This window comes from Hirundo rustica, chromosome 15, assembly GCF_015227805.2.
Source record: "Hirundo rustica isolate bHirRus1 chromosome 15, bHirRus1.pri.v3, whole genome shotgun sequence".
NCBI lineage: Eukaryota > Metazoa > Chordata > Aves > Passeriformes > Hirundinidae > Hirundo > Hirundo rustica.
The window spans coordinates 15,388,961-15,416,414 of record NC_053464.1 but is presented as its reverse complement, the minus strand read 5'-3'; the positions used below and the strand labels follow the sequence as shown (position 1 = coordinate 15,416,414).

Here is a 27,454-nt window from a genome sequence, read left to right as displayed (position 1 = left end):
GCAAATTTTGTAGCTTACAGTGAAATAAAGTTTTGAAAAGTCTGGGTTTTGTTTCTGTTTATCACAGTTCCCATGCATGACCTCTGACTCCACAGGCTGACTGGAAATGCTGTGTGGTTACCCAGTGGAACTGCAGTGCATTAAAATTTGCTGCATTTGTTCAGCCCCGCTCCCTTCATTGAAATCTTGGAGTGACTTTGGGTTGGAAAAGACTTTTGAGACCCAAGTCCAACTGTTGTGCCACATCCACGTGGCTGCTCCGTCCCTTCGGGGATGGGAACTCCTAACACTGCTCTGGGCAGCTGTGCCAGGGCTGCACAACTCTTTTGGGGGAGAAATTCTCCCAATATCCAGTTTAAACCGTGTCATACCCTGTTTCTGCCATGTGGATCCAGACGGGTTCAAGGCTGACCTGAAATATATAATTGACTGACAGTGCTGTGCGTTTGGACAATCAAAACGCCGCTGTAGCCATGGAGATTATTAAAAAACTTTATTATCAGGAATGAACCAAAAGCTGTAAACAAGAGCCAGCAGAAATGGGATGTTGCAGGTGAGGCAGAGTCCTCGCACATGGCTGAGTGCACTGAGCAGTTAACTCGAGTAATTAACGCTGCGCTGAGCAATTCCGCGTGGTGGCAGCAAAGGCCCGTGGAAAAATCCCAAATGACCGTGAGGAGGAGCTTTGGGGCCAGGCCAGTTGTGCAGGCACTGGGAAACCAGTCCCACACTGGGAACGGGTGACTGGGGCTGAGCCTGCTCGAAGTTTAGGTCTGAACCACAACCGTGGCTGTGAGGCCTCTGCTCTAGCAGAGTCTGTTCCCCACAGGCAGGCTGGGAGTGCTCCAAAGGGAAACATCTTCATCTGCATTTAAAGGAGCTTTTACTGGTTTTAGACCCACGCCAAGCAAGAATTGGGCAGTTGTCAGCTTTGTAACCTGGACAGATGCCAGGCTGAGGGAAAGGGATGGTAGCAACCTGACTAATCCATTAGGAATCCTAAACTTTGCCTTTGGGGAGACTCCTAGTCCAAGAGCAGGATGAGGAAACAGTCATGGAGCTGCCTGGCTGTTCCCTGCCTCTGCCAGGCTGGTCCTACCCCACACAAAACCACATTACTGGGGCGAGGGGGCCCTGGCAAGGCCCCCCATCACAGCTCACCTGGCTGCTCCTGTGGGACTGGCAGCAGGGTTTGCCAGGAATGCAAACGATCCTGCAGGAATGGGTTTTCTGCAAGTGATTCTAAGATTTAAATCAGACAGTTTTAAGACTCGTCTCTCCCCTAAAATACTATTTAAGGGAAAAACCAAGTCCATTTTGAGATCTTTTTTCACCCTGTGAAGCTGGAGCTGCTTGTACTGCGGTGGCTCCCTGAGGAGGGAAGCTCGGAGCACGTGGGAGCTGCAGAGGCTCCTTGTGCCCATCAGGAAGGCAGTGCTGGAGCCAAAATCCCAGGAAAAATGAGGGGGGGGGCATCTGAGTCGGCAGCTGGGGGGCTGGTGCTGGCTGGAGGGCAGAGGATGGGCTATTCTATTTCATTTGGAGAAGCCACCGAGGCTCTCGGCGCAGCGGGCACCTGCTGATGTGTGCGTGGAGTTTTCAAAGGGAAAAATTGCCAAAGGCCAAACACTTCATCCAGATTCAAATTTGTACTGAGAAGTGCAGCTTGACAAAAAAACAGCCAAAAGCCTGACACAGACCAAAGGGGTGAGGAGGCCCTTGAAGAGAGCTGGCAGGAGTCTGCAGCCTTTAAAATCACTGCCTGCAGCTTCCCCCTGGCTCTCTGTGGTGAAAAGAAAAGAGCTGCCCAAGAGAACTTTGAAGATATCAAAGCGTTGTTGCAGTCTGAAAACACCATCACACTTACAGGAAGGTATTTAGAATAAGCTGCAATACATTAGGTTTCTTCTCAAAGTACTAGAAAGGGCGGAAGGAGAAGCGGAGCCTTTCCCGGAGGGATGAACGTTCAGAAATCTCTGTACACTGCCAGGTGTGCAGGAGCTCACTCAGACAGCCAAGCTCTGCCTTTGCAGGGAGCAGGAGAATCCCTCACTGTGGAAACATGTCCCACCTCACAGGGATGGTCAGACAGGAGAAAGCAACTACAAAACTGGCTGCCTTCAAACACACTTTTCCTGCACGCCCCAGGCCAGGGCTCTCAGCTGAATTTCAGGTACAAAGGGAATGAAAAGGGAATTCAGGACATTTCTTCCTCCTAGGTGGGGAGGAGGTGTTGGTTCCCCTGTGTCACAAAGGGTTCAGCAGCCTCACAGAGCAGGCACAGAGGGAGACCCCAGCCCCTTCCCAAACACCCACTTCCCACCTGCGAGCTGGGCAGGAACGCTGGCGAGGGGAGCCGGAACCGATGGGCGCGACGGGGCTGCAGAATCTGAGAGCTTTTCCTGCTGCTCCCGTGCCCTGGTGTCAGCTGGCCTTAGGGGCAGACACAGACACGACAGACGGACATGCACACACTGCCCGCGGGCCCCAGTCTCTGTACACACGCGCGTTAGGACCTGCAGCAGCCCGAGCCTCGCACTTCCTTCTTCACGTAGTCGTGGAGCTTGAATTTGGGCTCGTTGGGCAGCTTCATGGACCTGTGCTTCAGCTCCCTGGGAGAGGGGAAAGATGTTACCCTTATGTGCTGCTCCTGGCAGGGAGAGGGTTTTGTCTGGTTGGAGCCAGAGAGAGAGTTTGGACAAGGGCATGGAGTGATAGGACAGAGGGGAATGGCTTTCCACTGCCAGGGCAAGGATAGATGGGATGTTCAGAAGGAATTCTTCCCTGTGAGGATAGTGAGGCCATGGCATGGTGCCCAGAGAAGCTGTGGCTGTCTCTGGATCCCTGAAAGTGTCCAAAGCCAGACTGGACAGCACTTGGAGCAACCTGGGATAGTGGAAGGTGTCCCTGCCCATGGCAGGATGGGCTTTAAGGTCCTTCCAACCCAAACCCCAGGATTCTATGATTCCAAACTGCCTTGCCCAGCTCAGTTGATCTCAGCGTGGCCTGGACACTGCTAAAGCTCCTCATGATGACAAGGCCACCGCTCTGGTCACTTACTTTGCGATGGCTGTGAACGCTAATTCCACGTTGAGGCCGCTCTTGGCGCTGGTCTCCATGAAGGGCACTCCGTACTCCTGTGGGATGAGACACAGCAGGGTCAGGATGGCACCAGTGGTGTTCCCAGGGACTCTCAGGGAGTGATTTTTGAGGATAAAGAAACAAGAGGTGTTAGTAGAAACTTAAGAACAACAGATGAGGAGAAAGGGGAGAGCACGACAAGGGAAAAAAAAGTCAAGTATTCTCAGGTGTATTTTGGGTCAGACATCTCCAGGTGATCATTTCCTGTGCACATCCTCGGGGGCATCCTCAGGTACCTCACCTACCTTGGCAAGTTTCTCTCCATCTTCCCTTTTCACCACTCTGTCCTGGGCGGAATCCACCTGCAATAGGAAAGGCAAAGAGCAATTTGTGGTGATTTGGAAGGTCACCAGCATGTCCCTCCCTGTCCCCTCGTGCCCTGCCAGGCTCCCCTGCCTGTGGCTCTGGCGTGGGAGGAAGAGGAGGCTCTGGCAAAGCCCTGGGGCCAGGCTCACCTTGTTTCCCAGTAACATGAGGACCACGTCCTGCTGTGCGTATTCATGGATCTCTGTCAGCCAAGCCTGGAGGGACACAGCCAAGGAGAGGGGTTGGCAACGGCTCCAGGAGGAGGAGGGGAGTGGGAATGATGGGGAGCTGCCCCGGTCCTGGCATGGACACCCTCAGCAGGCAATGCTGCCATCCCAAGAAATGCTGGGGATGTTCCATGGATGATCCCTGTCAACAAGAGGGTGCCCTGGGGGACCCACTTTGGCTGCTACCAGATCCCCATTTCCCAGGGTAACAGCAGCCTTCTGACCCCCCCTGCCCACTCCATCTGCCCAGGGGTGCTTGTAGGGCTTTGACCCCAATTCCCCCTCAGCTGGGGTGCTCAGACTGAACCTTTCAGAGGACAAGCCAAGGGTTGGCTCCCTGTGCCCGTGTCCTGCACGTGCTGCCCCCGTGCCGAGCACACTGCTCCCAGCAGGCACCTGAACCTGCCTCCCTGAGCCGTGGGGTGGCTTCCCTGCCCTCTAATCCAGCCTAATCCAATCAAACCTGCTCTAATTCCCTGTAATCCCTGACCCCATGGTGTGAGCAGCTGCCTGCTGTCTCCAGTGCTGGTGCTGGGCTCACGGCGATTCCTGGTCATTCCTGGTGGTCCCTGGTGATCCCTGGTGATCCCCGGTGGTCCCTGGTGATCCCTGCTCCAAACCCAGCAGGAGCCCACGATGTGGCTGCAGCCCCAGGATTGCACTGCATGTAGGCTGGGCTCAGTGCTCAGTTCTGTCATGGGTTGGAGTCACTCCTGACTCCCTTTGGCTTCCTTCTAACTCCACTCTGGCTCCATCCTTCTTTCCAAAGCCTGGCAATTCCCCTGGGTGCTCATTCCTTCCCACTGGGGCTGTGTGTCCTGCAGGGACATCCCTCCTGTGTCCCCAGGGTTGCTGATGTTGCATACAGGGCCATGTTACCCAGCCACATGAAACCTCCAGAGGTTTTTTTTCACAGGCTCACCAGCTCCAAGCAGATTCAGAGCCTGGTTAACACCCAGCACTCACCCTCCTTGAGCCATCCAGCTCCTCAGGCTGGAAAATGCCATTGCTGGCCAGTCCCAGCTGGTGGGAAGCCTTCCCAGCACCGGTGACACGGGAGCAGGGTGGCAGGACGTGCCCTGTCCCTGCCATGGGACCGCAGGCACAGGGGGGTGGCAGGTGTGGTGCTGCCGAGGGAAGGATGCTCGGAGCAGGGAGAGCTCCAGGCCGCCGGGGGATCAGGGGCTGTGTGTGACACATCACAGCCACGGGGCGTGGATGCCACCACGGCACAGGGTGTTTGTGCAGGCACAGCTGCTCCCCGTGGATGCACACGGCGTTCTCATGCCCGGCACAGGAGCAATTGCATCCCGTTCATAATTGCTCCCCGGCTCGGGACACGCTCTGGCAGTGCTGGCACAGGTGGCCTCCAGCAGCCACATGGGGCCGGTGGGGCGAAAGGAGGGGACATTGAGTGCCCCTAAGTGCCCCTGACCCCCCCAGTGCGATGTGGGCAGCATCTGCTCTCCCCTCTGCCAGCTTTGAGAGCCCCAGCACTGCTGCCCAGCTGAAGGACCCAGGGGAGGGGACAAACTCGGGCAGCACCTGGAAGCCCCCAAAGCTGGGCAGGTGGGCTGGGGAGGTGCCGCACGATGGGACCCTCTCCCTGCCAGGTTTGGACTAAGCTGGGGGGGCAATGAGGTGCCCAACCCCAGGCCACTGTGACCTGAAGGAGCAGACAGGGATGAGGGAGCAGCTCGCTGGGGAAAGCTCCCGTGCTCAGCTACCGCAGCAAGTTCTCTGCCAGTGCTGTAATTACGCAGCGTTAATTGGCCGGAGCGGTGAATCCATCACCCTTTATTTGCTGTGAGAGGGAAAACCTTCTCTGCCTGTCCCCTGCCTGTCCTTGCAGGTGCTCAGCAGCATCCACAGCCTTTCTGCAAGTGACCACAGCTCCCGAACGAACCCACAGCCACAACGCAGGCAGTCACACGTGAGGGGCCGGGGCTGCTGCTGTACCTGGATGTTGTCAAAGGACGCTTTGTTGGTGACATCGTAGAGCAGGAGCAGGGCTGTGGAGAGAGGGACAGGCCGTTAGTTCCCATGCCAAACCCATGGCTCAGAGCACACTCTGCACAGCCCCTGCGAGAGACAGAACACACCAAAATCCAGCACTGCAACACCTCACGCTGCTGGTGTTTGCAGAGCCTCCTCCATCCACGGCAGCTGCTTCCCATGGAAAACCACCGCAGGGATTCGTGGCTCACCTGGCCTGCAGTGGCAGCTCAGGGCCCCCGAGAGCCGGAGAGAGGGGCTCCCCCAGAGCAGAGGAGCCGTGCTTACCGTGGGCATCCCGGTAGTAGGCGTGGGTGACACTGCGGAAGCGCTCCTGCCCGGCCGTGTCCCAGATCTGGAAGGCAGACAGGAGCAGAGGGGTCAGACCTGACCAGAACCCATCCCAAACCAGCCTAAACAGCACGGTGCAACCCCAGGAAGATTCTCCAGCTTTTGCTCCCAGAGATGTCAATAGGAAAAATGGCCAGAACAATAAATATGGAAGCAGCCTCTCCCTGCTCCTCGGTGTGGGGACACGATGTGGCCAAGGGCTCCCAACACGGCCATTAATTGGAAAATCCATGGAGCAGATGGATGCATGGGGACCCACTAATGTGATTTTTCAGTCCTTAATGCAGCAGGAGGTTTGCAGAGTGCACGCTGCTGCCTGGGGGAATCTGTGTTACTGAGCTCTGGGCAAAGGGCTTGGGGAAACTGTCTGGTTGGACAGTTGGGGTTGGAGCAGCTCTGGCTGCAGGGGCACACAGGCTGGGATGGGGATCACTGTGGGCAGAACAGCCCCCAGCCCTGAGCAGGCTCCTGCCAAGGGCACAGAGCAGCCAGAAGGGTCCCTAAGGCTGTCCCAGGGCAGGAGACACGACCACAAAGCATAGAGGTAGGCCCCATTGTGGGGGTGCTCCTCTGCTTTGTCCTTTGAGGGGCTTAGTCCATCTCTGAACACCCAGGGCAGCAGGGGAGATGCTTCCAGGGACATGGGGACATACCTGCAGCTTCACCTTCACCCCATCCACCGTCAGCACCTTGTTCTGAAAGAGAACGGAAAGGGTGGTGAGGGGTGAGCACAGCTGCAGAACACCAAGGGAGACAGAGCCAGCCCCCACCCCAGGCAGTGTTTCCCCCAAGCCATCGGGCTGATCCCCTCTCCTGCTTCTTCAACTCCCATCCATTGGTCCCAGCACCTGCAGAGCCATTTTAACCTGGCCCAGCTAGAGGGTCTCTCCCTGTATCAGCACAAGTTGCATCTATTTGGGCACCTAAACCCTGGCAATGCCACACCCAGCTCAGGCTGGAGACCTCTGGCCATAAATTAAAGAGCACCAGCATCCCACCTTAATGGCCTTCAAAAGACAGAGTCAACCACTCCACATCCAGCCAGCAAATTAAAAATAACTCCTGCTCCTGCCTCTTGGACCTGTTTTTCTCCTGGTTTCTCAGGATGTTTTTCTCCCTGTTTTGCTTGGTTTTAGGAGAGGTGGAACCAAGGAGGAGAGGGGGCAGTGTCCCTTTGCACTGGATCTTCCCCAAAGCCAACAGGATATTTTGTGTGGAAGGATGCTCTGGCAGAGCTGGGAGCTGTGTGGGAGCCCCTCAGTGACGCCCAGGGTGGCTGGAGGGCAGGAGATGGATCCTGACCGTGTCCCAGTGCAATCACCCTCCCAGCAATCTGCACCAGCCTCTCCAAACATCAAAGGAATGCAAGCCTGCAGACCAGCGGTCCCAGGGGAAGGAGCAGAGAAGAGATTAATTTGCTCGCCAGATCCATAGAAATTAGCACAGTAATCAGTGGGACGTGCTGGAAACACGGCCAGGGAACAGCGCACCAGTGGGATGAGGCAGCTGGTGGCTGCTCTGGTGATAATTTAAATCCCATTTCCTCCATTTGCTCTGGAGCTTGGTTTGGGATGCTCCCACGTGGCCATGGGATGGCCAAGGCTGCCAGGACCCCAGATGGGCTCAGCCCTGGCTCATCCACCCTTGGCACTGGACACGCCACCGGCCCCTCCAGTGCCACCAAACCCCCCCAGGGATCCATGCCACGATCCATCCCTGCACATCCCAGCACCACCAGCCCTTCAGGTGCTGCCAGGCTCCTCATTGATAGTCTTAAGGAGGGCAGAGGGAGCCTCTCATCTCCTGCACATCTACACCAGGATCCGGCGAGGAGGAGAGGGCAGGAGAGAGCCGGAGCGCTGAATCCTCCGTCTGCTCAGGCAGGCGCAGGGAGACGGCCGAGGTTTATAAATACCTTCAAAGGCAGCGACTGAGACGGGGGAGAGAAGTGATTCACAGCCCGGGAGCTGTAAAAATAGGCAGCCAGGGACTGGGGTGGGGGAGCTGGGAAGTACTCGGGGAAAAGCCGGGGCTCGGGGAGCCGAGCCTTTCCCAGGATGTGACACCCGGGCTCCTGAAGGCTTGAAGTGCCTAAAACGCAGGGTCCCCGCTGCCACAAAGTGCTCCCCGGAGCTCGGTGCCTCTGCCCGGGGCTCCAGGTGAGCAGGGACAGAGCCACCCCCGGGGCAGAACCACAGCTGCACCCCCACTGTCCCCGAGGGTGGGAACAGCCTGGTCCTAACCTGTGCCACAGGTGAGACACGGCAGGTTCTGCTCTGCAGGAGATCCACTCTCTGAGCTCACCTTGCTCTCCAAAACCCTGGCTCCTACGTGCAGGTGCTGGACCTGCAGGCACATCCCACAGGCTCATCCCACAGGCTCATCCCACAGGCTCTGCACTGGCACAGTGCCATTCCAAACACCATTCCCAGGTGCTGGCAGCCAGCTGCCAATACCACCTGCCAGGAATCCTGCCAGGGACCGTGCCAGGGACTGCAGAGGAAGGCAAAGGCGCTTCACCATCGGCCCCAGCTCTTGGCACGAGGGGATGAGGACACTTGGTGTGATGGATGGTGACAGGGGACAAGGACACAGTGAGTGTCACGTTTAAACCAGCACCAAACAGGCACCCTGCCCTTACCCATGGCCACAGGAGCACCTCCAGCACAGAGCAGTGTGTGTGGCTGTGTCCCCAGGGTGGCCGAGCTCCAAGGCTGACAGGACACCGTGGGTGTGAGGGAGGGAGAACATGTCCCCAGCCCTGAGCGTGGATCATCCAGGCCAAAGCCACCTTGAAGCACCTGGTGAGCAGCCAGAAGAGCTGAATCTTCAAAGGTGCCCCAGATGCACTGACCTCCCCTTCAGGAGTTAATTAACACGGAGCCGGCAGCAACAGGAGTCACACTAATTACGACTGACCTATATTTTAGGGAGGTAAATGCTTAGACCTACCTAATTAAAGTCTGCACAGGGATCCAGGTGCGGCTGGAGCAGCCTGGGGAAAAAATTGATTTTCTGCTGATTGGGTGTGGAACAGAGCAGGGTTCCAGGGTGAGAAGGTGTAGAAGTGCTCCTGCAGGCAGGAGACACAGCCAGAGAAAGCCAGAGCATCACTCCTACCTGCATCCCTGCCTGCATCCCAAAGAAGCTTGCCCAGAGCAGCTGTGGCTGCCCCTGGATCCCTGGAAGTGTCCAAGGCCAGGTTGGACTCCAGGGCTTGGAGTGAGCTGGTTTAGTGGGAGGTGTCCCTGCCCAGGGCAGGGAGCGGATTAAGGTCCTTTCCAAGCCAAACCATTCCAGGATTCTGTGATCCCTGCCTGCCCCAGGCTCAGGGTGGCTGCAGAACACGGGTGAAGAAGCTGAGAAGAGGGTGTGAGGGAGGAGCAGGGTGGAAGAAGGCAGGAGCTGGGCTGGGAAAGGGCAGGGGCTGCTGCCAGCAGCACACACCAGCGTGCTTTAGATGAACCAGGTGCCCAGGTCTCCCCCATACCACAGCTAGGGACTTTCCAGCTTCCAATTTTAGGGTTTTTTTTAAGGAGATGCCTCAATTCCCTCCTGTCAGCCCTTCCAAGGCATGGCTGGGGGCTGAGCTCCTAATGAGCATCCAAAGACAAAGATGCACTGGGATGTGGGATGTGCTGCCAGCCCTGCCTGCGAGGGGAGGGGCTGTGCTCTCGGGGCTCCTTCCTCACCTCACCTCGTGTGTTAGAACAGAGGTGACGCCCCTGGCAGCCTCCTGCCACAGCTCGGGCAGGAGAACCATCCCAGCAGCTCAGCTCTGCTGCCGCCCTTCCCGATTTCAGCTTTTGTGTCCCTTTTCCTGGGGCGCCTCGTCTAGCAGAGGCCGCAGTGGAATGCCTGCAGCCCCTGGGGCAGACAAACGCCATGCTCCGAAGTTAAATGATCCTCAGGACATCAGATAAACAAAGTCGGAACCTTGCAGATGCAGGGAAAAAAAAATTAAATTACCGAGTGCAGATGGTCCTCAATTAAGAGCAGCATTATCACACACCGAGGCCCCGCTGGCTGCAGCCCTGGCACGATCCCACGGCCACAGCTGCCCGGCAGCAGCAGAAGGGAGGGAAGGGAAGGTGATGGAGCGAAACCTGAGACGTGCACAGACGCTGCTCCCACGCAGATCCGGCCCTGCCGCCCCGCTCTGCCCTCACAGCAGCTGCAGAGTGGGCAAAGGCCATGCCCTGGATCACACAGCTGCAGGATGGGCAAAGGCCATGCCCTGGATCACACAGCTGCAGGATGGGCAAAGGCCACAGCCTGGATCACACAGCTGCAGGATGGGCAAAGGCCATGCCCTGGATCACACAGCTGCAGGATGGGCAAAGGCCATTCCCTGGATCACACAGCTGCAGGATGGGCAAAGGCCATTCCCTGGATCACAGCAGCTGCAGAGTGGGCAAAGGCCATTCCCTGGATCACACAGCTGCAGGATGGGCAAAGGCCATTCCCTGGATCACACAGCTGCAGGATGGGCAAAGGCCATGCCCTGGATCACACAGCTACAGGATGGGCAAAGGCCATTCCCTGGATCACACAGCTGCAGGATGGGCAAAGGCCATTCCCTGGATCACACAGCTGCAGGATGGGCAAAGGCCATTCCCTGGATCACACAGCTGCAGGACGGGCAAAGGCCATGCCCTGGATCACACAGCTGCAGGACGGGCAAAGGCCATTCCCTGGATCACAGCAGCTGCAGGATGGGCAAAGGCCATGCCCTGGATCACACAGCTGCAGGATGGGCAAAGGCCATTCCCTGGATCACACAGCTGGGGCAAAGGCCATTCCCCGGATCACACAGCTGCAGGATGGGCAAAGGCCATTCCCTGGATCACACAGCTGCAGGACGGGCAAAGGCCATTCCCTGGATCACACAGCTGCAGGATGGGCAAAGGCCACAGCCCGGATCACAGGGTCCCCACAGTGCCCGTGAGTCCCACCAGGAGCAGCTGGCACATCCCCCAGGCGCCTGAGCACACGCCACTGAAGCTGCAGCACAACCCGGGATCAGCACCGTTGACAGCCTGGCCTCTCCCAGCTCTCACACGCATGAACTCATTAATTAAAGCCTTTAAAGTCAAATTGGATACACGGATCAATTTGCTTCGCAATTAACTGGACAAACGGGAAGCTGCTCACTGGCACCATTCAGGCTCCAACCACAGGACCCCCACGCTGGCTCCAGTGGTGCCCCACAAGTGCCCACCCAAGCACTTCTACCATGGAAAAGAAGCCCCTCTAATGTAATTTCTGAGCCTTGGAGGCATCTCCTGCAGCTGAAGGGAGAGCAAATTCCTGTCAAAATGGGGATAAATGGCGTTAGTGACTGTAGATCAAAGCCAGCGTGGGCACTGGGGCAGCACAGAGTTAATTAGTGCCAGTAATGAGCTGTGGGACTGACAGCGCAGCCACACAGAAATGTCATTAGGTTGTGGTGTCACCGGGCCAGGCCACCCGGGAGCCAGGGCTAGATTGGGTTATCCTTTATTGCAGGGGGCCGGGAGACACCCAGCAGTGGAGGACAGGCTGAAGGGATGCTGGAGCACCCCAGCCCCATGCCAAGGCCAGCCCAGGAGACAAATTCCCACCTGGCAAAGCCCAGGGAGCCCCTGCGAGCACAGATCTCCTGCGCCAGGAGGAAATGGGATGAGTTGTGATACAGCAGACACACAAATAACCACCACCTCCAACGGCGGCTGCAAAAATAGATCAAGGATCGATATGGAAATCTGCCCGAAGCAGCAGGACACTGCATTAAATTTGCTCGTTAAAACCCCGAGGTTTTCCCGGACATGCGCAGCCAGGGAGCTGCTCCTGGTGGCTCAGCACCTCTCCAGGCTCAGGGACATCCCGGCCCTTTGCCAAGGCCGGGATCCAGGAGCAGCCCCGCTTTGTCCCCTCAGTGCTCCTAAACCTGATCCCTCTAAACCCAAGCAGCGCCCGACCCAGCCCAGCCCAGCCATCAGCACCTCCACGGAGAGCACAGCCACCACTCCAGCCTGGGAAAACCCTTCCAGGAGCACCTTCCCTGCAGGAGAGGAGAGGGGAGGGCACAGCCTGATGCTGGGCTGGAACCTGGAAAGCCTCTGGGGACGGGGAGAGCAGGGCAGGGCAGGGCTGTGGGCTGGAGGCAGGGCTGTGCCATGGTGTGGTGGGACGTGGTCCTGCTCCAGCCGTGCTGTGTGGGGCTGGAGGATGTCCCAGGCACTGGGAATCGCATTCCGTGATCCTCTTCCCCCTCCTCAGCTGCGCCACCACCACAAACACCCATGAGCATCCCGGGGAGACCTGGGTGGCCAAAACACCCCAGCGCTGTTCCCTCTGCCTCTCCTATAAATCCTTCCTTTCAGAGAAAAATCCCAACCATCCATCTCCCGGGGCAGGTGATGAATTCCTCAGCAGCTCTGTGCATTTGCGCTGCGCAGCTAAAAATAGAAACTTCTGCCTTGGGATGTTTTCCTCCCCAGGCCTTGCACACTCCTGCCTGCAGCCGCTCCAGCGCCAGTGCCAAGATCCTTTCAGAGGATCTAACGTGCTCTGGCTGCTCAGCTCCTGCTCAGTTCCTCGGCAGATCCCGGGAAATGCAGATGAACTCCTCAGAGCCCTGGGCGCTTCCAACCTGCCCCGGTGCCAGAGCCACCCCGGAGCCCCTCGAGGGGTCACCCACCCTGTCCCCTCTGCCATAAACACAGCCCTGCACAAACACCCCCAGGTCTGGCCTCCAGCTGGGCACAGCTCCTTCCCCACAGCGCCCAGCAAGTGCCCCAGGGATGTCAGCAGCACCAGCCCTTGTCCAGAGCCCTGCTCACTACATTAAACCACAATTAACATCTCCCAGGCTGCCAGCCCCGCCGAGATAAGAGTCCAGGCTCTTGTTGGAGCAGACACACTGAAGAATTAGTGGCTTATCATCTTCTAGTCACATCAGCCTGCAAATAAAAGGGTTTTCTGGCAAGAAGAGAATCCTGTCTTAGGGGCAGATTAGAGGTAAGAGGATCTGCCGAGGATCATACGTTTTAAATTCAGCCCTGCTCTGCTTCCCGGCATCGCCCACAGCATTCGCAGACCCGGGTGGGGTCGTGTCCCCTCCCAGCCCATGAAACCAGCAAAGTCCTGGCATGATCCAGGGGAAGGCTCCTTGAGGGAGGCACAGGCAGAGCACACTTGATGCTCTCAAGCCCAGCGGGGCTGCTGGGGCTCATCCCAGCAGGAGAGACACGGGGCCATGAGCTTTGGGATGTCCCCACAGCGTGGGAGTGAGCCTGAGCCCCGATCCCACAGGCTGCCAGAGAAACCCACCCTCAGAATTCCTCAGGGCAGGACCTGCCCTGGAGACCAGAGCGGCCAGAAAGCAGCAGGAAGGCTGCAGCCCATCCCTGCAGCTCCAGCACCCGGGATGGGATCCTGCCCACCAGGGATGGGCTGCACAGCTCCCCGCACCCTGCGCCGCATCACTCACCCCTCCCATCTCTCTTCCCCCCTACTTTATAAAATAAAGGACATTTTTTAAAATATCCCTGCTTGCTTCTAAACCAGGAAGCCTTGGAAACAAAGGGGGCAGAGATGGCTCACGCAGATCTGTGCCAATACTGGGAATAAGTAACGTGGCGCTCGACAAATTTATCTTAATTTTCCTCATCAAGGCCGTGCCACGCTGCAAGGCTGAACAGGGATCTCCACAGAGCATTTATTGCTCTATCATTTCTCATCTGCGGCAAACACGGCCCTGTCAGTGCCACAGAGATGAAAAATGGCTCATCAGGTCCTGTTAGACAGGGAATCGTTTATCTGGGGAGAAATAAAGCCTAGCAGCACTTTTCTGACCTTACAGGTCTTTACCAACCTAAGCGATTCCAGGATTTGCCTCAGTGACTGCAGCCAGCCCTGGGCTGAAAACTTGCCTGAAGTTTCTGAGAAGACTTTACAATCCAATTAAAAAAAAATCAGGGCTGAATATCCAGCAGCAAACATTCCTGTCAGCACCCAGCAGTAACACAGCAGCGTCTGCAGACAGCACTGCAAACAGCATTATTAAAGAGCACTTCTCATCCCTAAAGAAAACGAAATCCCCAAAGACCTGACAAAGGAATCTGCAGCTTTTTATCCCAAACACTCCCATCCTTCACCCACAGCCAAGGCAGACAGCTCCCAAAAACTGCTGTGCAGCAAACCTGAGCCCAGATTCTTTGAAGGATTTAAGGAAAAGAGTGACTGAAGAGCTCTAATGAGATTTTCTGACAGCTGTACGAGCTCAGGACTGGCACCCATCAGGTCCCAGCGCTCCCTGGTACCACAGCCCAACTCTGCGCAGTGCAGTGGCAACAGGGACAGCCAGGGCTGGCACACAGCAGGTCCCAGCCCCTCTGCAGGACAGCTCCCTCCTCATCCCCTGGCTGCTCCCCAAAGTCCAGCAGAGCTTCCTGAGGTTTCACCTTCCCCTCGCTGAGCACAGCAGTTCCAGCTGGCAATGCCACCACGGTCCTGCCCGGCCATCCGCCCCTTCCTCGTGCAAGAACAATCCTGAAATCCCCCTGGGACAGAGCTGGGGAGGCAGGGGCTGAGCAGGCAGAGCCCCTGCCCCACCAGCCCCCTGCCAGAGCCGGGGTGGCCACCTGGATGCACCCACAGGTGGCCCAAGGCAGAAGCCAGGAGCGTCCCCAGCGCGGGCACCGTGCGCTCAAAGCTTTGATCTTCGCAAAGCTTTTCCTCCTCCCTGGCAGCAGTCCCAGCTCTCCCATTTTCTGCTCTACTAGAGCAGGCTCTTCCCCAGGTTTGGGCGCTGCTGAAAGCCCCGGGAGAGGCAGAGGTGCTGAGGAATTGCGGCTCAGCCACGCCGGCGCTTCCACGCCAAAACCACCGCAGTCAGTCAAACCAGCTTGGCCAATCCAACCCCATCGCTTGCTCTCCCCAGGTGGGGCTCTGGAGCAGAGCTGCAAGCCAGGAATGTGCTGGGAAATCACCCCAGTGAGGCAAAACACCCCAAATCCTTCACTGTGGGTGCTGGAGGTCTGGGCAGCAGTGCTGTTCCAAGACACTGCCAACCCTTTTACGAACAAAACGGAACCAAAACCCACACATGACCTCCTCGATTTTTTTTGTTGCACGTTTGAAAAGCCCAGCCTCAGCCAAGAACTCCAGCTGGAGCGGCCAGGTCCTCGGGAGAGGATTTCCACTCTGCCCTGGGCTGTGGGGCTGATCCCTGCAGAATGAGCCCTCCCAGAGCTGCCCCGCTCCCGCTGCTCCCCCCGGCACAGCCGGCTGGGAACGAGCTGACCTCACGTGTGTGTTATCCAGGAGGGAAAAACACATCACATCTGCCAGGCATTAGCGCTTGCTTGGGAACAAAGTTATTTTCGGCATTGTTGAGCACTTCTCCCATTAATTCACGCACTCTGATCAGCGCAGCTCATGAATGGCTTGAAGCAGGTTCGGGCTGAGCCACAGAGCCAGTGGCTGAGCCCCAGCCCTGCCAGAGGCCACCTGGACGTGTCACCCCGATGTAAAGGGGTCTGGGGAGCGGCCCCACAGAGCAGGACCCCCTGTCCAGGCTCAGCTCCTCGGCGCTGGGTGAACCCTGGGCAGGGCAGGGAGGGCAGCCCTGCCACGCTGCTGCCGTGGGACGGCGCAGGGACACCGGGCACGGAGGGCTCACATCCCCACCGGCCTGGCACAGCTGCCAGCCCCTCACCGGGGGCCGTGGGGGCTGCCCAGCACCGCTGCCAAATCCGGGCTCAGCTCTGAAAACTGGCACCAGGAGCAGCAACAATCCCCAGCTCTTCCTCTGAGGAAAACGGGGCCGTGCAGAGCCCAGGGGTCGCAGCTCGGCTGCTTCCCCACAGCTCCCAGCGCTGAGCGTGCTCAACACCAGGGAGAAAAGACAAAAAATGAAATCCTGGCCGTCTGTCTGCACGAGCTGTGCTCCCCAGAAGGGGTCTGGACTGACCCTGCACTGCCCAGGACGCTGTGGATGGATGCTCATCCAGGGCCGCTCCCCTCCAAGGGAGATCCCTGGACGGGGTCCCCACTTCGACCCCCCAACAATCATGCATCCACACATGCAGCTGTGCTTTTCTCAATCACCAGCTCCGAGGAAGCAGCAAAGCACGCAGGCACCGGTGGGACCGGCATGAGCAGCAAATCCAGCAATTTCTGCCAAATTCAGCATCCAGCACAGGGCGAGCTCCTCACCACGGGGGTCTACACTCCCCAGACAGGCTGGGGCTGCCCGGGTGCCTTCAGCAGCCTCCTGCACTTGGCTTTGGGGGGACAAGGATCATTGACAGGGAGCTGTTCCGAGGCTGGGAACGCAGGACCCACAGCCGGCTGTCCCTGGGGGATGTGCCAGGCGCAGCCCAGGCTCGGTCCTGGCGTGGGGCAGGACCCCCAGCTCCTCCTCAGCCCAGCACACCCCGCAGGCACGGCCGTGGCGCCGCGGCTCTTCCCCGGTAACAGCGTTAATGCCACGGAGCCTTGCCGGGATCGTTGCCGTGGTGATGCTGCGCAGGCAAAGCTGGAAGAGCCAAAGCCTCCATTTCCCCAGTGTGTCACTGAGCCTGAGAACATCGAGGCTTGGCAGGCAGGAGGAGAAGGTCCCGAGACACGGGGCAGATGGCACAAGGGCCGGCGGGGTGGATGCGATGGCTCCGGGGCACCTGAGCCCAGGGCGCAGCTCCCACCGCTCGCCTCCCTTCCATAAATTAAACAGAAAAAAACCCAGGCAAAATGGAACAAAGCCTGTCCAGGTGTTCACAGCAGGACCGGTCACGTCCTCAGAGGCGTGCTAATGGTTTGGTGGCCCCCAGGAGATGACCCTTCCTGCCTGCTGCCCTCCTGCCCTCAGCCCCGCCACACCAACACCTTCCTCAGGCTCGGAAGCACCGCTGAGAGCCCAGAGCACCCATTAAACTCCTCCTCACCTGGGACAACCACGGCCCAGGGCAATGGACATCACCCTTTAGAGCTGAAGCACCAGGAGCTCCCAGCTCACGTTAGTTAGTTATGATCAGGGAGAAACACTTTTTCCCAGTGGAGGCATAAGGATGAATTATTCGCTGTTGCTTCCCAGAGATTCACCAACGCCTCAGGGCAATGACTCGGTGCTGAGCCAGGATTGAATATGCTGCATGTCCCTGGTGGACAAACAAAGCTGTGTGAGCTCCAGCGCACAGCTGGGACCCCGGGCCAGGGCAGCTCCAGCACCCTGGGATGGAGCCAGGCACCGGGATGGAGCCAGGACAAAATGTTTTGTTTCCAAAGGCTCTGCAGGTGAAGCCCTCAATCCCTCATTGCCATAGGAACAGTGTGTGCCCCATCACCAGCCAAGGACAGGGACACACCACGCTGCAGCTCCCTCCACCCCAAACACAGCTCTGGCCTGCCTGGATGGGGATGGTTTTTCCCAGTTTTTTTTCCCATTTTTTTCCCATATCTTTTCCTGAGGAGGATGAGCTGCTGGTGCTTGCTGCTCCAGGCTTTGGCACATTTGATTGCTGCCCTGCCTTTGGCCAGGGTGATGCTCAGGGCCACCACCACAGGGACCAGCAGAGCCCCAAGGATGGGACTGACCCCGAGGCTCAGCTCTCGGGGAAGTGGCTCTTTGGGGAAAGGGAAAAAGGGAAAGGTGTTTGTCAGGGAAGAACAACGCACAGCGAGCAGCTGGTGAGCTCAGCCAGAGTCAGCTCCTGCCGCTGCAGCGCTGCCAAGCCTGGGACTGGCACCTCACCCTTCCCCACGGAAATCATCAACATCCACCCCGGGAATAACCCAAAGCCTGCTGGGAGCAATAATTAATTAACAAAACGAGGCAGAGAGGCAGCAAGGGCTCAGAGGACCACAGGAGCTGAGCAAGGCAGGACCACGGGGCAGGGATGCCCCAAATGCCCATCCTGGGGGCAGTGGGAGGGTTAGAGACACCCCAAAACCCACCTGTCCCCCCTTTCCTGGGCGCCTTCCCTCTGCTTTCAAAGAACAATCCAGTTCTGCACAGCTGAGCTCAATATTTTATCACAAATAAAAGATGAAAGTGAAATTAAGCCAAATGTATTCCATTAAATATTGAAACCATTTAGACTTACTCTGGCCCCATTTAAATGTTTTACTGACTATAAAACGCTCCCTCACAGGTCCTGGCACCGGGAGCGGATCCAGCCCGGCTCGGATCCATGGCAGCGGATGCTCCAGTGCCCAGATTGGCCTCTCCAGAGCCAATTTCCCACCTGAGAGCAGCCAGAGAGGAGCCAACACAGCACAGCCGTGTGCCCACAGCCTGCTCCAGCCCCGGCTCCTGCTCACCCTGCTCCCTCACGGTGATCCTGCCGAGCTGGAGCAGGGCCGGAGCAGGGAGCTGACCCACGCCCCCGGACACGCCGTGGGTGGGTGGGAATTGCATTTCCCACGGTTCCCATCCTCTGCAGGGGTTCTGGGCTCCCACACAGCTCTGAGCAGGAGGATGCAGAGGCAGGTGATGCACCTTCAGAACCTCCCTCCTTCCACCAGCAGCTCCCAGGTTCGTGCTCTCCTTGCCTGTGTGCTGGCACTGCAGCTCCTGAGCAGCCCAGGCCTTCTGCTCCCCCCTGAGCTACTCAAATCCACTATTCCAACCACCTCAGGCCAGGACAGATCCGTGGGGACACCAGCTATCAACAGGCACCAGGAAGACACCAGGCACCAGCAGGGCTGCAGGAGCCTGGTGACGCTGGTGCCCTCCCAGAAGCATCTCACAAACCCCACATCCCCAGAGCTGCCGTGCCAGCTGAAACGGATACAGAATTCCACACCCAAACTATTCTGGGTGGCATTTCTGACACCAAGGAGGAGAAGAAGGCACCTTCCCACCATCCTGCAAAGAGGATTAAGCTGGTAAAGAGGTTTTTTTACGGGCTCTGGGGCTGGCTGCCGCTCCAGCTGCTCAAGCGCTTCTTTGCTTTGAAGACATTCATCTTCCTTCTGCGCCTTGCCCAAGGCAGGGATGGAATCCCTCGTCCACTGGGATCACCGCCTGCACACGGGGGTTTGCATCTTCCCGCTGTGCTGCAGAGCTGAGGGGTATTATTTTCCAAAAGCAAGAGGCAAAAGGAGGATGAATAAAAGCCCGGGAGCCGCGGGGAGCGGGCGCAGCCGCCACGGGCACCGCTCGCAGCATCTCTTGGCAACTGAGCCCCTGCATGCAAATGACAGGCACCGACTGCAAAGCTTTGAGTGTCCCTCTGCAAGGGAGGGAGCAGCCCCGCAAGAAAAGCAGGGCTTGTTTTGCCAGGGGAAGTGGATATTTACTGCCCCGAGAGCCCACCCTGGGAGCGGGGAACAGGAACCGGCAGCAGCTGTGGAGGAGCGGCGGGCTCAGAGTCACACACGGGAACAAGGGGGACAACCCCAGCGTGTCCCAGCTCACCAGAGCTGCCCTTCCTGGGGAAGACTGCCAGGATCTGCCTCCCTGGGCGGGGTTTGGGCACAGCTGGCCCCTACAGCGCCGGTCACAGCATCGTGTCCGTGCCCTGGAACCGGGCAGCAGGGGTGGGAGCGCTGCGGGAATCTTCAGTGACTCCTGGAATGGTTTGGGTTGGAAGGGATCTCAAAGACCATCCAGGTCCAACCCCCTGCCCGGGGCAGGGACACCTTCCACTAGACCAGGCTGCTCCAAATCCCATCCAGCTCGTCCTTGAACACTTGCAGGGATGGAAATCTGCTCTGGGTGAATCGAGCCCAGCTCTCCACACAGTGAGAAATGCAAAAACATGAAATCAGCTACTAGCTGCTATTAAAATTCATCCAGCAATGGGAGCTGCAGAACAAACTGATTTTCAGACAAGGAGCTGCTGGGAACACACAGAAATACGGAATTTGGTTTGGGTTGGAGGGGGCCGTAAAGGTCACCCAGTTCCAGGCATTTGCCATGGGGACACTCAGGGTGGGAGCACAGGCGTCCCCTGCCCGCTCCTGCCCCACCTCTGTCGCCACTGGCATGGAGGGGAATTTGGTCCAAGCAACTTGGCAGCTCCGAGATGTTTCTCCCAGGAAAAGGCCACTTCCCTCCAGAGCTCCAGCCCTGGAGACCACCCTAAACCTAAACCCACGCCCTGCAGCAACCCCCCATCCTGAGCCCACACAGCAGAGGAGACGCCAAACACTCTGCCCAGTGCCCGAGCTCCTTCCCTCCAACATCCAGGGCTAATTTTGCACAGAAAGATGCTGAAATTAATTTATTTCCGTTTCTTTCTTTTGGCCTAAGCAGCTCCCCTCCCACTTCTTCCAGACTGATCCATCAGAAAATGAGCCCTGCTAATGCTCTGTGCCAACCGCTGAGATAAAAGCCAGCCCTTGGCTTTCAGGAGGCTCCGGGCCGCTCCAGCCCTTCAAAGGAGGCTGGGCTGCTCCACCAGGGAAAGGCTGTGAGGGCAGGGACGTGGGCAGGGATGTGGGCACCTGCTGGGACCAGAGCATCACCCCCAGGGCAGGGATGTGGGTGCCCACGGGGAGCAGCAGATGCTCGGGGCATCCATCCCCTCTCCCAGCACATGCACCCGTCTGGGTGAGTCCAAGCCGTGCTCACCGTTCCTCCGCACACCCTGCAGGGCTGGAGCAAAGGTTCCCATCCTCCTGCCAAGCTCAGCCGGCCGCAGGAGCCCGGGGCAGCCCGTGGAAGGTGCAGGCACAAACACAACGAAAAATAAGCAGAGATGCCACGAATCTCCCACGTTAAAAAAAAAAAAAAAAAAAAAGCAAACAACAAAAAACCAAAAAACCACATTACACAGCGCTGATTCCAGCCCTGAGCAGCACAGGGCTGAGCGTAATCAGGAGTCCTTAGAGCTCAGGGCCACCGGTGACAGGTTTTGTTTACAGCACGGGATTAAACCACGGTCCCAGATTAACCACGGCACGGTCGAGGCTGGAGAGGGGCACGGAGCCTCCCGAGGGGCTGCGCTGGGGAGCAGCTGAACCCCCCCCAGCTCTGTGAACCTGCGGACATCAAAGCCGAGCCTTCAAAGGCAATCCCCCCGTGCCCACCGCCTGCCCTGGAAGCCCGGAGCCGTGCCCAGGCACCGGGGCTGGCTCCATCCATCCATCCCGCCCCTCCTCTGGCAGCAGCACCTGAGCTCGCTGCCAGGGCGATGCCGCTTCGCTCGCTGTCCCCGGGGCAGCAGCGGAGGAGTGACACCGCTGCACAGCACCAGGAGAAGCCACCCTGCCCCGAACTCCGCCAGAAAGTTCCACGCCACGGATTAACACGGGAGCCACCGCCCCTGCTAAGGCAAAGCAGCCCATTAGCACCTCTTCCCAGCGAGAAGAGGCGCATCCCGGATTTTTTATTTATTTATTTTCTTTTATGTTCTTCTCCTTTCAGGTCCAATTAGTACGAAAAATCTTCGCTTGCCCAACCCTGCAAAGCTCGGGGCTGTGAGGACCGGGCTGCGCGGCCCCACGGAGCCCGGGGGTCCCTGGGGACAGGGACACGGTGGGTTCGTGTGGCCCCTCCGCTTTGGGGAGACCCCCCTGTCACTCAGCTGTCACGACAGGACGCGAGTCCCGCTGGCTGCGCAGCTTGAGCTCCTGTCGGGGTTTCTGCGGCGTTGCCAGAATGACGAGAAGAGGCAGCTCCTTCCGTGGCACTGAGAAAATCGGGATTGGCACCCCGGAGCGCCGAACCTGCTCTTTTCCAGGAGCCCCTTCTCCCTGGAACCCCAAGGTGTGAAGTCAGGAGAGCACAAAGAGCCTGCCCAGAGAGCTGCTCTGCCCTGACCACCGGGGATCTGCGGGGAGAGACCCCCCCAACAGAGGCACCTGCCAGGATTCCCCAGACAATTCCTCCTGCCGTGGCTCGGCACTGCTCGTGGAGGGCGGTAATTAATCCCCTCATTACCTAGCCATGAAACCTCGAAGGTGACACCTGTGATGCAGATGCTGAAAGGCAGAGAGGGGTTTGTCCCCCAGCCTGGGGGGAGCAGCCCAGGAACTCGGAGAGAGATTTCTGCTCAGCCAGAGCTCTGCCAGGAGCAGGGCTCTGCCCCGATGGCACCCACAGTGGGGCTCACCCAGCTCGGGGACACCCTGGCCCTGGCCCAGCTGAACTGGGAGGGCTGGAATCATCCCCAGGAGCTAAAGAGGCTCCCCCAGCAAACCGAATCTTCCCAGGATGGAACACTGAGGACTCGGCGCCGCCAAAGCTCGAAGCCAACAGGTGCCATTTTGATGCCTTTTTTTAATATTACAATCATCTTTATTTCCCCAGCATCAGCGGTTTGTTTTCCAAACACATTCAGATCAACATCCTTCTTTGTTTAAGAGATGATAATAAACAAACACGTCGCAGGAGGTTCTCCCTCACATAAAACAGTGGGAGGGAACAAACCTCAGGGGCCATTAGGAATAGTAATGCCAGATTAATTTTAAATGGATTTCTATTCATTTACATTCGCTCCGGCCTATGTAATCCATTAGCCATAGCTTTGGGTGCATCTAATGGTTTGACATCCAGAAAATGAGCAACGGATGCTGGAGCCCAGTGGGACCAGCGGATGGGGAGAGGAGGGAGCTGGGCTGGCGTGGGGAGGCTCCATCCCGTTCCAGAGCGCTTGCAGGGGCCAGATGGCCTCGGGAAGAGTGGAGATGGTCCCCAGGACGGTGTCAGGAGCCCGGCAGCTCCGTCCCCGTGGTTTCCTGAGCCCCAGGGGCCCGGCAGGTCCCAAACAAGGTCGTGCGTGCACAGGAGCGCAGCTGCCGCACGCGCCGGCCTTGGGGAGCTCCCCGCAGTCCCTGGTGCCAGCGAGGCCCCGAGTCTGGCACAAACCCTGCCAAAACCCCGCAGGACCCCGAAATAACCCCCCTGCGCTCGCTCAGCGCCTCTCACAGCGGGCCAGGAGAGCACAGCACACCCCAGCGACGCCTTCCCACCTCAGAACCGCCTCGCCTGCTGCAGCCAGCAAAGCCCCTGCCAAACCCCGGGGCTGCGGAGAGGAGGAGCTGTGACACGGCAGCGCCCTGATTAAAAAGGCACAAATTAAAACCAGCAGAAGCCTCCAGCGCTGCCACCCCAGAGCGTCATCTGCATCGCGGCGCCCACGGCGAGAGGGGCAATTACCAAAGAGGATTATCCTGCTGGGAACGGGGAGGCGCATCAGAAAACTATTTCCACGTCCCCCCAAAATTATGAATGCCTTACAAGGACGATAATCATGAGTTTTAGGGCGTACACGTGATCTCCCCCACCGTATAATCTGCCCATTTCAGAGCCCTGTAGCTCTAGCAGCTCTGTTAGAGAAGTAAATTAACCCTAATTTGATTGCTTCTCAGTAACAGTCATTTCAGCGCTCTAATCAATAAGTCACGGGGTTTTATGGCCGCCCTCTGTATCAATCACTGCAATCAGTAATAAAACGCTTTTGATTGAAGAACACCTGAAACGCTGTGTAATTACCTTTGTATAAGAATTACAGACCCCAGTTTACCCGTGTCACCTGCAGCAGCCCCCAGACCCCAGCCTCCCTCGGGGCTTTCCGAGCTGCCCTTCACCCCTTCCCAACGTCACTGCACCAGCGAGTTATTACTCACACCCCAGCCAAGCAGCAGGTTACAGGAGACACTCATCTCCCAGAAATCCTCCAAGAAAAGTGAAGATCCGAGATCCTGCTGGGAAAAGGCGGTTGGGAAGGCAGCAGCTCTTCACAGCTCCCACCACAGCACCCGAACGGAGCCAAATCCACAGAGAGACGGCGCAGCCGGAGCCCCGGGAGCAGGGCAGGGACGGCAGCGCTGCCCAGACATCCCGGGAGGTGACGAGCTCACACTTTGCAGGGAGCAGATGGCTGGGGGCTGCTGGGGGACAGGGAGCAGCTGGTGCTGGTGCCAGCGCGCTGCTGGCTGCTGCTTTGGTGGCAAAGCTGCCCCGTGCCTGCACAGCCGCTGTAAAGGCTCTTTGGTGGCACCCCTGTAAAGTCACCGCTCCTGCTGCTGTGCTGGCCCACCCCACGGGTGGGGATCCCCTTTGCAGGGCCTGACTGAAGCAGAGAGCCCAGGCAGCCCCCCCAGCAAGGGACTGGCAGGGAAACACGGCCAAGAAAGGGTTACAAGGGCCCCGGCTGGTGCTCCGGTGTTCCCACCTGGCAAAGGATGCTGTGGGCACACTAGGACATTGCAGGGTGTGATGTGATCCCCTTTCCTTCCCCAAAGTCCACCTGTTGTTCCCTGTGTGGAGCAGGTTCCCTCTGTCCTCACCGGAGCTGCACAGCTCCGAGCGCTGCCCCCACGACTGTCCCGGCATTGGGATGCTCCGCTTGCTCCCAGCCAAACAGAGATCCCTCAGCACAACACATCCCCACATCAGCACCCCAAAGCTGTGCTCGGGAGATTCTTCCAGGGCATCCTGGTTTATACCAGTTTTGGTTTTGCTGTGTCAAGGGAAAAAAACAAACCACTCAAAACACGCTGAAAAACTGCCTCAGGGAAATATTTCGTGGGCAGGTGTCAGGGCTCAGTTGTTACAGGAATTATCCCCAGGATCCTGAGCAGAGGACAGGATACCCCATCCCTGTGCAAGGCTGTAGCCGAGATGCTGCTGCTGCTGTCACACCCCTGAGGCTGGCGAGGTTGAAGTCCCCAGAACGAGGTTTAGTTACTCCTCTGCAAAATCCATCACTCACCTGCCAGAGCGCGGGGAGGGCCGAGGCCCTGGCACTTACCCTGAAGTCGATTCCCACCGTGGAGATGAAGCTGCCGGCGAGGAAGGCGCCGTCCTTGAAGCGCACCAGCAGGCAGGTCTTGCCCACCCCCGAGTCGCCCACCAGCATCACCTGCAGGGAGGGAGGCAGCAGGGAGGGGTGTCAGGCTCCAGGTTTTGGGAAGGCAGCCCCGGTGCAGCCTTTACCCTGCTCCACCACAGCTCTGGGCAGCAGATGCCTGAGGGGGAGAAACACATCCGAGAGCGATGTCCTGGGCTCAGGGGAGGGTGGGGAATACTCACAACGGGATTGCTCCCCAGGCTGCACTGTGTCACTAAACTGGAGACACCTTCCCCTGACAGGCACTTGAGAGGTCCTTTGTGGGGGCACAAAGCCCCTGAAAACTGTCTGGGTGACACGAGCTGCCCGTGCTGTCCCCAAACACAAAACACCCCACGGCGTGTGGGGCTCTCTGGGAGGGTGACACGGCCCCTGGGGACACTTCAGGGGGTCTCCAGCCATGAGCGCCAGCTCCAGAGGTGCCCTCTGCCCTCGCCTTCAGTGGGACCCACGCACGCCCACGGCTGCCCTCCGGTCCTCCACAGATGCCAAGGGAGCAGCTCCCGGTGCCACCTGCCTCAGTTTCCCCGCCCAGCAGCCGGCCTGGGCACAGGCAGGGCAGGCAGCTCCTTGCCACAAAGCAACCACGGCAGAGCTGAGGCTGCTCCCAAATGCAGCTCCCCAAAACCTCTGCCCACACCACCAGCCCTGCTGTGCCCCCGGCAGTGACCCTGCTCCCCTCGGTGGGATGACACGGAGAACTCCCGACGGGCGAGCCGGGCTGTGCCAGCTCCTCCCACACCTGCCGGGGCAGGCACTTTCTCTCCCAAGGCTCTGTCACCAGCCTTCCACGAGCCATTAACCCGTGACAGGGTTTAAATGGCTTCACGGCAGGGACCGCCCCGGGTCACACCGAACCCTCCCAGGAGCTGCCAGAAGCGGCAAATGCCACCAGCCCTCTGCAGCTCAGCCCCGAGAGGCAGGAGCAGCCCCGGGCACGGGGGCAGCTCGTTTTGGCACCGCCAAAGAGGGCAGGAGCTGCCCACGGCGTCCCACACCCCCAGCGGTGCCCCACACTGGTGTCCCACAGGAGCCCTGGCACAGCGGGGTGAGCCCACAGGAGCATCGGTGTGAAGCCAAGGGGAGAGGGGGGAAAAAGTAATTATTTTTATTGATTTTTAAAAAAAATTCCAGACATCTTTTTGCAATAGGTGACCCTCGACAGCAGCTTCTCCCCACTGAGCACCACCACAGCCTCACCCAGGCACGCAGAGTGCCCAGGGCCAGGATCCAGCCGTGTGCCCAGGGCTTGGCCACTGCCTCCGGCAGAGATCGGGAGTCTCAGGAGAGGGGAAGGCAAGGAGAAAGTTTAATAAGCCAGGTTTCTACTGGACACAAAGCCATTTCTGTCTGCCACTGGTTCAAAATCAGCCAGACCATTAGCAGATGTTTTGTCCACCCGGTGCATTTGGGCTTATCCGAAACCCATTTGGCTCATCCTGGTGCCACGGGGACGATCCCTAGGGACAGCCCCAGCCCGGGCAGGCAGCGGGGAGCTCCGGGAGCCAAGGACCAGCGCGAACACAGAGGTGGCTCCATTTTAGGGAAGCTGTTGAACCATGAATGCAGCTGTATCAGGACCAACCACCTCCCGAAGCGACCAAACGCATTTCTGGAACGTCCCTCTCCATCCCCAAACCTCAACACCTCCTACCCCGCATCCCAAACCTCAACACCACGACGGCCGCAGCGACTGCCACAGGCACCGAGGTGGGACTCGCCACGGCAAACCCGCCTTCTCCAGGCTCAGTCCCCCGGGCTCGGCTACCGGGATCGGTGTCAGAAGCACGGAGGGCTTTCACCGCCTCAGCCAAAATCGTTAAATGAGCCCCCGAAATCGCCATGTGAGCCCTAAAATCATCAAATGAGCTCCAAGCTGGGCTCGCACCGGGTCGCATGATGAAGTGGCGAGGAAGCGAATACATTTGCTCTGTGACTCGCTCGCCGGGATCGGGAGCGGCGAGGAGAAACGATCCGAGCCCAAAAGGCTGGGGACACCTCGGCAGCGGCCGGAGCGCATCCGATGCCCCCCGAGGGGTGCCGGCACCCTGCTCACAGCCCCGGCTCTCCGTAGGTTAACGAGGATCGGGGAGGTTACGGTAACTCCCCGGAGCGGCCTTTGGCCGTCACTTGCACAAGTCCCGCAGCCGCAGCCCCGCTGCCGGGGGCTCTGCGGGCGCAAAGAGAGACCCCGACCGGGCGCTGCGGAGCGGAGGGACGCCGGGGCGGGGAGAGAGGGAAGCGGGGATCCAGGCGAGCAGGGATCAATGGATGAAAGGATGCAGGGACGAAGGGATGCAGGGATGCCCGCCCGGTGCTGGCCCCAGGGAACTTCACGGACGCCACCCCCGGCCCCGCACCTTCTTGACCCCGCACCCGCCTGACCCCGCACTCCCTCAGCCCTCCCCGCTGCCCTCTCCGGTCCCGCACCTTGAAGGCGAGATCGTAGAACTCCCCGCTGCTGCTCAGCGAGGGCCGCCCTGCCGCCGCCGCTCCGCCGTTGCGGGGCAGCTCGGGGGCGGCGGCGGCGGCGGAGCTCCCCCGGGGGGCGGCGGCGGCGCGGCCGGTGCCCTGTGCGGCGGGGGGCAGCGCGGCGGAGGGCGCGGCACCGCCGCCCTTGCTGCGAGCCGCCTTCTTGCGCGACAT

At 58.7% G+C, this 27,454-nt stretch overlaps 1 protein-coding gene across 1 annotated transcript; it reads right to left on the bottom strand.

Moving 5' to 3' along the window:
* Positions 1-478: 478 nt before the first annotated feature.
* Positions 479-27,454, bottom strand: RAB26 (RAB26, member RAS oncogene family). The gene is made up of 9 exons (XM_040079045.1): positions 27,239-27,454; positions 24,710-24,820; positions 6,674-6,715; positions 5,958-6,024; positions 5,634-5,686; positions 3,597-3,662; positions 3,387-3,443; positions 3,061-3,137; positions 479-2,612 (listed from the first exon to the last, which is right to left on the bottom strand). The coding sequence occupies exons 1-9, from the start codon at positions 27,452-27,454 to the stop codon at positions 2,510-2,512; spliced, it is 792 nt and encodes a 263-aa protein (XP_039934979.1). The 3' UTR covers positions 479-2,509.

Excerpts from the sequence above, each read along its gene's own strand:
- RAB26 (XM_040079045.1), bottom strand. The coding sequence starts at position 27,454 with ATGTCGCGCAAGAAGGCGGCTCGCAGCAAGGGCGGCGGTGCCGCGCCC. Across the intron at positions 3,663-5,633 it reads CGTCCTTTGACAACATCCAG|GCTTGGCTGACAGAGATCCA; the intron begins GTACAGCAGCAG and ends GTGTCCCTCCAG. Across the intron at positions 3,444-3,596 it reads TCATGTTACTGGGAAACAAG|GTGGATTCCGCCCAGGACAG; the intron begins GTGAGCCTGGCC and ends TTCCTATTGCAG.